Source organism: Podarcis muralis, chromosome 12 (genome assembly GCF_964188315.1).
Source record: "Podarcis muralis chromosome 12, rPodMur119.hap1.1, whole genome shotgun sequence".
Lineage (NCBI taxonomy): Eukaryota > Metazoa > Chordata > Lepidosauria > Squamata > Lacertidae > Podarcis > Podarcis muralis.
In genome coordinates, this window is record NC_135666.1 from 18,188,060 (window position 1) to 18,200,307 (window position 12,248).

The window sequence follows — 12,248 nt, forward strand, 5'->3', positions numbered from 1 at the left end:
CAGAAAAAGTTACGTTTTTTTCACTTACGTGGTTTATAAAGAGACTCTTCCGCTTTTCTCTCACTGTGAAAAGACAAAACACATTGTAGGAATGTTATATGAATTTGTTTGATTTTAGTTAACTCTCCCAACCACAGAATCAATCATTGGAAAATGAAAAAAACCTAAATTCAATGCTAACAAAAAAGGAGTTAGTGAAATGCTTGTGTAAAGTAAAACAATGGTGCTAATGTTATGTTGTACATTGCTTTGAGACGTTTAAACATTAGATGGTTTATAAATGCTTATAACCAAAAAAACAAAACAAAAAACCAAGCACAGCCCATTTAGTTTAATTGGAACTTTGTTATGAATGCTAAGAAAGCTTTTGATGTACTTGAATGGCACCTGCCAATTAAATGTGTTTTTAACAATGTGAAAATGTTAACAGACATGGAGATTTACCCGTTAATAAACATCCTTGCAGATCAATTTCAAATATTTCAATATGCTAAAAAGACAAACCAAAAGTTTTTGATACCAAATTAGACACAAGCTGCCTCCAGAACCTCAAACTACTTCATTCAGGGCTACTTCACTGCACCATTCCCTTTTCTTCCATCTGTATCCTTGCTGCTGTAGATCCAAAAAGTGAGCTGATGCCAATCCAATGAATGGCTGATGCAGGACATATAACCAACATTCTAGAGTCCCCACACCTACAAGAGTTCCACCCCTGCTCCCTACAAGTATTCTTGAACATATCTCATATCATATCATGCTTACCAGATGGTGACCTTAGAACAAAATGCAATAATTATCTGTTTTATTTAGGTGCCAGGGACACCCAGCTGAAAAGATGGTGCATGATGAAAAAACCAGGCATTAACAGTCAACACTCTATGACAGTGTTTCCCAACCTTGTGCCTCCAGCTGTTTTTGGCCTACAATTCCCATCATCCCTTGCCACTGGTCTTGCTAGTCAGGGATGATGGGAGTTGTAGTTCAAAAACAGCTGGAGGCACAAGGTTGGGAAACACTGCTCTATGAGTATACTCAGAAGTAGGCCAGAATTCAAAGGGACCAGCTTCCAGGTGTAAGGCTGCAAGCCTCAATGAAACTGAATACAATCAAGTCCAGGTTGAAAAGTTCAGCTGACAAGCTCCTGCAACAACCAACAAAAATTGCATTCTATGGTTTCTTAATTTGCTTTATTTTTAAAGCCAAGTGCCCAGTTCTAATTTCTGAAAGTGTAGTTTAACTGTTAAGCTTTTTAGTGCCGTAGGATGAAATTAAGCAGCATTAAAATTAAGGGAGAAAAGGCACTTTTTCCTTATTATTGTGCTTTCCTGTAGTCTTTTGTATAGTGTGTAAGAGACAATTTTAGTGGGAGACTTCAAAAGGACAAAAGGCAATATCCTTGAGTTAATAATTACACATCAATTACAACCTCTCACATTTTGATAGCTTTTAAATAATTTAGTACAGAAATAAAAGCTATGTTTCTTCTAGTTAGGGAGAATCGTCTGGTACTGATCTAAGCAAAGGACTACACGAGTTCAAAGACAAGCTGACTCGGTTTCTCCTCAACTCTTAAAATGAAAAGTGGAATTTTCTTTGGTCTTTTCAAGCTGACAAGTGCATACTGGCAACAAACAAGCACAATCTCACTCAACTCAGGCGAGCAAGCAGGGAGGGGTCTAAATCTAAAGCGGTGCACCCACAGAATGTACTCCAAGGCGAACAACATTGCTCTAGGTCAGGGGTTGGGAAGCTCAGGCCTGGGAGCAAAATGGAGGCCTCTCTATGTGGCCCTCAGGACTGTACACAGGCCACACCTCCTGTACTGGCCACAGCCTTAACTGGCCCTGCTTGAATGGTTTTGTTTTGTTTTTAAGGGCACTTAAGGACTCCATGGTGCCCCCTTCCACAGTTGAGTCCACCTCCTTACCATAATTATCACTATCATTAAATCCTGCAGTGGCTCTTCATCATCATCATCACTGATATGGGCCACTCTAGGCATGCCATTTTGTGGTAGAGGAGGACTGCTTTGTTCTACCACTAAGTGGCTGTCAGGGAACTGCCATCAGTGCCAGAGGGAGAGAGCAAGCTCCAAAGGGATCCCAGAGAGCATCCCGGGAGTGGGAGAGGCAGCTCATCTTCTGGGGAAGGGAATCAGCGTAGCTCCAGTGGAGAAGGGGGGCAGATGGGGGAATCGGTGAGGCGGCCCCATGACTCCTTGCCAGGGACCAGCGGGGAGAGGAAGGGTCCTCCGCTGCCTACGCCCTCCTTGCGCAGAAGGCTTCCGCGCAGGGAGAGTAGGAGGAGACTGGGCGTCAAAGAACTTCTTTGCTGGAAGAAGTTTAAGAAACGCCCACTGACGGATTCTGCCAGCGATTGAGACAGCCACGAGTGAGTGGCTGTCCGGACAGGAAAGGTTCACTCAGGCAACCCAGCCAGGTGTTGGGACAGGCTTACGCATGAGCAACCCCTAGAACCATTACAGTGGCATAGCTGAAGTGGCCTGCATGTCAAGGAAACGGTCGTTCTAGCCACACCACTCTGTGGTAGACCCACTATTATGGGTTGCACCAAAATGGCTCCAGGAGGTGAGAAGCAGTGGCAGGGGAGGAGGAGGTAGGCAAAAGGAAACGGGTGGGAGAGGGGTGTATGTACCGTCACCTACTCTTTTTTTCAAATAAAGTACTGACGATGACGAGGAGGAGGTCCAGGGGGTTACTGCCTGTGAGTCCCATGCTGAGGTATGGGACCTAGGCTGTTGCCCTGTTATCACCCCATTCCTGTTCAGGGTTCCATTTCACTTTTTTTCCTTTTCCACTGCAACTTTAAAACTTATTCCTGGACCTGCATCATGTTCTTCTGACTCTGCTAATCCCTCGGCTTCAAATGAGAGCACCACATACATCTCAAACTGTTTTGTGCGCAACTAGCAAATTCAAATGCAACCTGAATTTGTTCCTAACACCAGAGCCTACTTGCCAACTGCTCTTCTCTGGCTTCCACAATGCCACCAGTTTTATTTTGGGAATGGAATTTCACATATTTTTGCAGGCATGGCCTAAATTTAGAAATTCTGAGCAGCGTTTCGGGAGCGAGAGGCTGCACGACAATAAAAGATGTTCCAGTTTATTATACAAAGATGCGGGCTGCAATCCAGAGGATCAGAAATGGGCACATATATAGCCATGGTCTCCTCAGAGCAACAGCACAGAACCCAAATGCCTCTGACAAATGTCAGAAAGCACTTGCTTGTGTTCCACCTTTTTAAATAAATAAAAAACAACCCCACAATTAAAAGCACAACAGCTAAGAAATCTAAACACAGCACAACATGATTATAAAAGTGTCCAAAGTTACAAAACAAAGTCAACATAGCAGCAGGAAGTATCATGCAACAACAAAACAGCATAATTAGTAAAATTCCAGCGGCAACAATAAAAATCATAACCACTGTTTATTCAAACCCCCGGCTAATCTGTTTTGACCCAGTGCCTATAATCAGAGTAGGCTGTAGGAAAAGTTGCTTCATTTTTGTTTTGCCTTAGGCTATCTTGAAACAGGTTTCAGGTGCTTGGTATATTTTAGCACTCCCAACTCCTGCAGTACTGGCACTTGGTCAGCCTACATTGGCTTGCAGAGGTCCACACAGAAGACCAGAACCAGCATGCAACTAGGCGTCTGGCTGGCTTTTCACAGCAATTACAGAGTGTTGCAAAGCACAGGCTGTCTCCCTGCCCCAAGGAAATTTATTCTAAGTGAAAGTTGTTCTTAAAGCTACAACAAAATTGGACAAGGACAATAGTAGGGCTGGGTGATATATAGTCATACCTCCGTTAACGTAACCCTCTGGTTACGTAAACTTCGGGATGCGCGTGTGGCAAACCCAGAAGTATTTTACCGGGTTTCACTGCGTGCCCATGCGCAGAAGCAGTTTGCACATGCACAGAAGCGGTCCTCAGGTTGCAGAAACCTCGGGATCCAACCAGACCTCCGGAACGGATCCCGTCCGCAACCGGAGGTACAACTTTATTAATATATCGTCCAAAACCAGTGTGAAGTCCATACCATGATAGCGGTTTCATAATTTTTGATCCGGCAAGATATCATGAATCATGATGCCTGCGCTTTGCAAAAATCACCATGTGGGGAAAAACCGTGAAGCCAGCGAATGCCTCTACGTAGCTCCCTCCTTATTTCAGACATCACGATCGGTATATTGTGATGTTTAGCTGGTGATATATATCATGATGTTGAAAACCAGATATTGCCTAGACAGTAATATCCTGATCAACTGACATCAAAAACAAACCTAGAAAGGAATCCACTGCCTAGCAATGCTTTCTATTTGATTTAACTCTGCAAGTGCAGGAAAACTACACTTGATTATAATGGTGTTTTATAATTCAGAAGCTATTCAAGTGGCTTCCCACACTCTGGGCATTAATGTAAGACTGTGGTAGATTGCAAAGAAAACCAGAATTGGAACAATGGTCTGCAAAATAATCCAGTTTACAATCACTGGAATGCAATACTCCCTGCTCACACTGGAACAACAAATTGCAAGACTGCACCAAATGTTCATTTACAAACATTTCAGATGTGTAAAACTTGGAACATAAGAAAAGCCTGCTAGAGCCCATCTAGTCCATCACCCTGTTCTCACAGTGGCCAACCAGATGCCGGTGAGAAACCTACAAGCGGGACCTGAGAACAAGAGCAGTCTACCCTTCTGAGGTTTCCAGAAACTGGAATTCAGAATGATATTGCCTGTGGATTTTTTCAGCTTAGCCCAATATTGTTCTGACCCTTCACACTTCTCATGTCTATTTGTATTGGTTATCTCCCAAGTGTTTTGTTGCCAATTCTAGATTTTGTTGCCAATCCTACTTCACTTCACGATTTTAGCCAATGAGGACTTGCACACAGAACATTAGAATAACATGGTACCACAAAGTCAGACCGCCTGATGATATATATAGAAGGGAGGCCAACATAAGCAAGTGCAATGCTTCAAATGGGCACTGGAAAGTGAAAGTGAAAGTAAGCTTGTTCCTGTTGCCCCACCTGATCAATATGACATTCTGTGGTTAACCAAACTGTGTAATTTACTTGTCTTGGTATCAGGCAATTGTGATCCTTCTTTCACACTCCATTAAGAGTGGAGGAGATGTAATGGCTTATTTGGCCTTTAGTGAAACTATCCTACACCCAAATCTGATGTTATACTGTGCTTCTTCTGATCTGCACCACCCCAGATAAACCACTGAAGGGTGTTGTCATGGTGCAGAAATCATTCCCCCATTGGGATTCATCTCTGTTTCAGCAACCACTGAAGGTTACATAAGTGTTAAAAGGATTTTAGAGATCACACATGGCATACTGAAGGTTGTATTCCATGTTGGTTCAATTCAGACCCACTAAAATTAATGGCCTTGATTCCAATGGGCCTACACTGTGTAGAACACAGTTGGATACAATCCTGATTTCCCAATGCTCCTCTTGCATTAAGTATTAAGAAAACACTGCACAGGGAAAAAAATTCTCTTTTTGAAAACGTTATCTATATACCTCTGTATCAGCCTTCCCTAACATGGTGCCCTCCATAAGTTTTGAACTCCAACCCCCATCAGCCTCTGCCAGAATGTAGTCCAAAACACATTGGGGACGGCTTTCTTTACCCTCTTGTAGAGCTTACTCCCTGTCTTGATGCAATTGTTTTGTGAATACCTCTAGCAGACACACACCAGCCAATTATAGATGCATTCTGGGAAAACAAAGATGGTGGAAGCTGCAGCAGCCACTGGTAACTTTCTGCTGAGCACTGGGCTGAATGCAGAGAAGGGTGGCAGTGGTCAGCTTGGTCCTTGGCGTTCAGCAACATACATGCAGCAGGCAACTCTATCTTTCTTTCCCTTGGGGGTCCACTAGGTTGGGGGGGCACAGCTTATTTCCCAGAGCCCCCACACCTCAGCACTGGCTTGTGGTATCAGGACATAGCTGTCAACGTTTCCCTTTTTTAAGGGAAATTCCCTTATTCCGAATAGGATTCCTCACAAGAAAAGGGAAAAGTTGACAGCTATGTATCAGGACATGCTATCACAGCAGGGGTAGAGAAAACTTAACAGAGGGTTGACTTTTGTCAAGGATTTCTAGCAAACATTTCAGAGACAAAATGATTGCCACTTATTATACCTGACAGCTTCAGAACAAGGGGGAACTATCATCACCGAGGCCCAGCGCTACAGATTGAATAAGCCAACAGTAAATGAATCTCCCTCCACTGATTGCATCAAGGTTCACTCTAAGGCAAATACTGTTAATTTCCAGGTGCTGTAGAAACCCAGACTAATAAATGATGATGTTCAACTCCACTGATCAATGAGTGCAAGGAGAAAGACTGTTTTATTTTTAAAATGTGCAGCCTGCAAGCAAAATGCTATAAATCAACCACCTCAGCTCTGAGGCCTCTCTAACTGAACTAACTTGTTGAGAAATTATTCCTAAAGTTTCCAATAAGTAACTCTTGCCTGTTCTGTAAAACAAGTCATCATTTACAACATGAGCCTGTGTGGTCCAGTGGAAAATTTGTTCCAAGGTAGCTTCAGGTCCTTGCAAAGCAACAGTGCCTTGAGCAAAAGAACTCTCTCTCAGCCTATTTGGTACAAGAGAGGACCAGTCTTTGTAGATGTGCTTGGTCCTCACCGACCTAAATAGATGGGTTCATATAAAGCACAACAACTTAAGAACAAAGTGAGACCTTACTCCACAGTCTTTTCAAAAGGAAGATTCGTATCGAGTTAATATGTGAGAATTCTATGCTACAATACGTCAATTTCAAAACACTTACCTATACAATTGTGTCTGTATAATGGGAAAGATTAATTGTTGATAAACACAAAGGATTTGGGGGGAGGTGGAATCTAAATAAATAATCCAGTAGTCTAAACATAACAATTCACTATGAAATACAGCCCTTATTGAGAATCAATAGCACGTAGGCGCATAAGTGGTCTTGGAAAAAGGATTATGTGTGTATGGGGCCCTCATTTATCAGATTGCATTAAGCCCACTAGCTGATGGAACGCTTTAAAAACAGAGAGTTCAGATTTATGCCTCAAGAGAAGCCAAGATCTCTCACAGATCATTTTGTTAAAGTCCTAAAAAATGAAAATAAGTCAATAAGGCTCTCATGCTAAACATGTTTATGATCCTGAACATGTTTAGGATGAAAGACTTGCATGGTTAATTTCCATTTCTGATGCTGCTGTTAAAACAATCCACACCAGTGGCCCAGTCTGAATAGCAGGTCAGCCACAAACCACGGCTTTTTAAATAAAATAAATATAATAGCTAATTATCTATCCAAATTGTTATCGGGTATGGTCTTGCAAGAGGGCCATATGCATATTATAAACTATGCATGAAGTGTATGTTATAAAGTGCACATGAATCTTTTGTTGCTTGTATAATAACACTGGCGACCTACCGTCTGTCTGAGATTTGCTGAGGAAGATTGTGCTGGCCCGTGGGTGATCTGATGGGTTGAACTCCATGTTCAGATCTTGAAAGAAAAGAGAGATAACGTTAAAACAATGCCCCATGTGAGTCCATATTTAAGTAACTTTGGCCTTGAGACCCTACTCCCACAGCCAATTCTTTTGAAAGAGCTGAGTCTATTCAGATATATTTTCAAGCAGGATTCGTAGATGCAAAAATCAGCTGTACTGCAGCATAAACATGTATTGTGCAAATCGTTCATATAAGGACAGCAACTACTGTCAGATCATTTTCAGATGTGGAACTGACAGCTGGCAAGATCCAACATACTGCCCTCCCACTGTTCTGATGCCTAGCAAGTAATATACCCACTTCACTAATAGGGAGGAATAATATTATTAATCTTTGTTTCACCAAATCCCATATGAGTGGCTGTTGTTTTTTCCTGGTTAGCCTGAGTTAAGAGAAACAGGAACCTAGGAAGCTGCCTTATACTGAGTCAAGACCACCAGGTCCATGTGGCTCTGTATTGTCAACACTGTCTTGAGATGTGGAAGATTGAACGCGGGAGCTTCTACATAGAACGCAGACACCCTGCCCTGAGCTACAGCCCTTTCCCAAAAATTCTCTTATTTGCATTACCAACTCAAGAGTAATGACCAAAGCAGGATGAGATGCATTGGGACTAAAACAACCTGAAACGCATGGAATTCATTATCACACATTTTTATGAGTGTACCTCTACCCACCCACTGCAGAAGACTTAAACCGCTGTAAGTAATGATGCGGCACTGAGTGACTATTAGCTGAGTGATTGCTAAATGCAATGCGGTTGCTAAAGAAGGGTAACTCCTTCCGAGTTTAAAAGTAGGTCAACACATATGTGGGCAAAAAAGGTGCATTTCCACTTACGTCCACTTCCTATGTATGAGGAACACACACAGGAGAGGAGAAAGAATAAGGGTGGTTTTCAATAGCTCATTTCTAATCTAGTCACACAGCAATCAATGAAGGTTCACACACAGTCAATGAAGGTTCCCCAGCTACCTCCCACCAGCTTAATGGCTGACTTGTAGCTAAGTATTAAGGTAAAGGTAAAGGGACCCCTGACCGTTAGGTCCAGTAACAGATGACTCGGGTTGCGGCGCTCATCACGCTTTACTGGCCAAGGGAGCCAGCGTACAGCTTCCGGGTCATGTGGCCAGCATGACTAAGCAGCTTCTGGCGAACCAGAGCAGCACACGGAAATGCCATTTATCTTCCCACCGGAGTGGTACCTATTTATCTACTTGCACTTTGACGTGCTTTTGAACTGCTAGGTTGGCAGGATCAGGGACTGAGCAACGGGAGCTCACCCCGTTGTGGGGATTCGAACTGCCAACCTTCTGATCGGCAAGCCCTAGGCTCTGTGGTATTAAAGGCGGACCCATTCTGAATACCCCCACTATTATGGTAAGAGTCAAAGCTGTTGAGAATCTCAGTTTACTCCCTCTACAGTAGCAAGCTGTTGAGTTCTGTGTAATTTATGCTGCTTAACAGGCCTGAACTAGAAATAATGAGGGACACATGGCTGCTGACCCACATCTCCCCAGTAATATATAGTGGAAGAAGGCTTGTGACACAACATCATCCCACTTAGCATTTCCCTGACCCTTTTCCACTTCACTGGTTGCCATTTGCAAGACGTAAGCAAATGCTGAGGTCGTCAACACCACATCACATAATTTATTTTGCCAGCCATGATTTATGGTGGATTCACACAAGCATGCAGAAATAATACCTGCTACTAGTTTGCTCTGGACTGTACCACTTTATACTGCGTAGGGGCGGGGTTTACATGTCTGAATGCTTCTCCATGTAAAAGACTCATTGCATGGGGAGAATGGGATATTATCCCAGTTTTCTCCTTGAGAGGTCCACAAGGAAGAATTGGGAAATGAATTGGAAGTGACAGGGATTTGCCAACTTGGGCAGGAATGAACACCCAATTTACTTGCTGGATGATTCTCTAAATGATACAGGACGTCTTCATACATTATGTTTTCATGAGCGCACCTAAAAGGAGAAGCGTGTGACTTTGGCAAATGAGTGTTTTCAAACACAGGTGTCCCTATGGTCCCCAGGAAGTCAGGACTAGCTGCAGTTCCCTATTGAATGTACACTTAGCAGCAAATGCAGGGCAATGTGAGAAAATGGTCCTCTCATTTGTGCCGTCCATTAGGGTGATCTGCAAACTAACTGGGGAGGAAGGGATCAGTCTGATCTGTTCTTTTGCCTTTCACAGCAGAAGTCAGCCGGGGAATTTTATTTTAAAGCACGGGCATGCACACTATCACCTGATGTTAAAGGTACAAAAAAAGGGATAGATGGGGAAAAGTTGGCAATGCAAGGATGGCAATCATGATGTAAACAGCTGTAAATCACCTTATTATATGGTTTAGGCACACAAATCAAACTGCCAGGCATTTCCTTAAGTTCATGCCAAAGGTCAAAACAGGAGCCATTTATCTTGTTTGGAAAAAGTTGGCATGAGATTGTGCCTATTAAAAATGCACTATACTTTCAGGGAAATGTAGTCAGGCAAACTTTCTAATCAGAGGTCAGTGACCAAAGCAGAAGAGTTCCAGGCCACCCAGTATATTTGGTACTCACTCAGTCCAGTTCTATATACCGTATTTTTTGCTCTATAAGACACACCAGACCACAAGACACACCTAGTTTTTGGCAGAGGAAAACAAGAAAAAAAAATATTCTGAATCTCAGAAGCCAGAACAGCAAGAGGGATCACTGCGCAGTGAAAGCAGTGATCCCTCTTGCTGTTCTGTCTTTTGGGATAGCTGTGCAGCCTGCATTTGCTACATAAGACGCACACACATTTCCCCGTACTTTTTAAGAGGGAAAAAGTGAGTCTTATAGAGCAAAAAATACGGTATACTCTGATCCCCTCTTGGTGGCGCATTAGTAAATGTGACATATTAGTAAATAAGCTTGTTATGTATTGTTCCAAATTTTCTCAGTCCCTCACTTAAGGGACGCTAGGTTTTAAAAACAGTGACCAGAAAAATAATTATGCAAATGAGGTGGAATGAAAAAGTGAAAGCCTACTGGCATCATTTTAAAGAAAGAGAGAGAAATTCCTTAAACTCATTAGTGCACAGGAAGGAGACAGCCACAAAAAGAATGAAGGCCAGGTATCCTAGCAACTAGCTGCTTCTGAAGAATTCTCATCACAGCTTCCCTGGGTGTGCAATAGGAAACACTAGTGATTGCTGCCTGGTTTTATCACAAATGTTACAGAAACAAGCTTAAGAAACAAGAATGCACACAGACACTTTGGAGGGAAAGTTCAGACTCATTTTCTGATGCTTTCTCATGGGCCAGGCTTGCACTCAACTCCTGTTAACAAACGAAGCACTTTCAAGCAGAAAGCAGGAATGCCACTTCAAGTTTCCATGACCAGGAAAGGGGTGGAGGTTCATCTTCCGGCTCAAAAGCCTGCCCTTTGATATAGTCATGACTCAGGTACAAAGAGCACAATGCATTTCAAGAGCGCTTGCTGAGTTTATATTTTTATATACAGTACAGTGGTACCTCTGGTTACATACGCTTCAGGTTACAGACTCCGCTAACCCAAAAATAGTACCTCGGGTTAAGAACTTTGCTTGAGGATGAGAACAGAAAACCTTGCTCCAGCGGCACGGCAGCAGCAGGAGGCCCCGTTAGCTAAAGTGGTGTTTCAGGTTAAGAACAGTTTCAGGTTAAGAACCGACCTCCAGAACGAATTAAGTACTTAACCTGAGGTACAACTGTATTATAACCAGAGATTCAAAGCTACTGCTGAGGAATAATCTAATGTGATCTGACTCATGATGTGCTTTTCCTAAATAACTGGAAGAAGAGCAGAAACCGTAACTTGCATTAAATCCCAATGCAAACTATTATATTATTGTTTATCGCTTTCCACGCACATCTCAAGGAGATGTACCAAATGCAATAAAACAGCTAAAAAAACCCTCAGCCGACAAAGCAACAGCAGCAGATAAATTTAAAAACAACAAATTTAAACAATTAAAAATTTAAAAACAACACCACCAAGTGACTACCCAGGGCAAAAACCTATTCATCTAACTTGGAAGGGTTATTGAGACCAAAAAAGATCTTCAATTGTTTAGGGAAAGTGCAGATAATGGGTGCCTGCTGTATCTCAACTGGAATACTCTTTCACAAAACAAGGGCAGCCATGCCAGAGGCTATGCTCTGAGTTACTGTAGAGAGAGCTCCTGAGATCTTTGGAACCTGCACCTTAGAGCAGTGTTTCTCCAGCTGTTGTTGGACTACAACTCCCATCATCTCTAGCTAGCAGGATGATGGAGGTTGTAGTCTGTCAACAGCTGGAGACCCCAGTTTGAGAAACAGTGCCCTAGAAGATCTGTAGGAATGGAGGCGATTTTTCCGATATTTGGGGACTAAGTATTTGGGGCTTTAAAGATCCAACAACTCCCTGGCTCAGCTCAGCTACCTACAGCTCACCCTGACATTATGAGCAAACTCTGACCTGCACCTATCGCCCTAATTTGGTTATCAAGCAGGGATTCAATCAGTTCATCGCTACCTGTCTGTGCAGAAGAAGTGGCAGGAGGATGAAAGACTTCCTTGCTGGTGTGGTTGACCACCAACAGCCCAGAGCAGGTAAGGTAATATCCCCCAACTGCAAATCAGAGGTTTTCTTCCAGACTATAATTCCCATC

At 42.8% G+C, this 12,248-nt stretch overlaps 1 protein-coding gene across 1 annotated transcript in view; it reads right to left on the bottom strand.

Annotated features, from left to right (window-relative positions):
* CCNY (cyclin Y) overlaps positions 1–12,248 on the bottom strand; it is a 105,553-nt gene that overhangs the window by 34,844 nt on the left and 58,461 nt on the right. Inside the window, exons 2-3 of the mRNA XM_028750002.2 lie at positions 7,490–7,564; positions 29–63 (exon numbers count right to left, since the gene is read on the bottom strand). Coding sequence (XP_028605835.2) covers positions 29–63; positions 7,490–7,564 — 110 coding nt within the window. The remainder of the gene's footprint in view (positions 1–28; positions 64–7,489; positions 7,565–12,248) is intronic.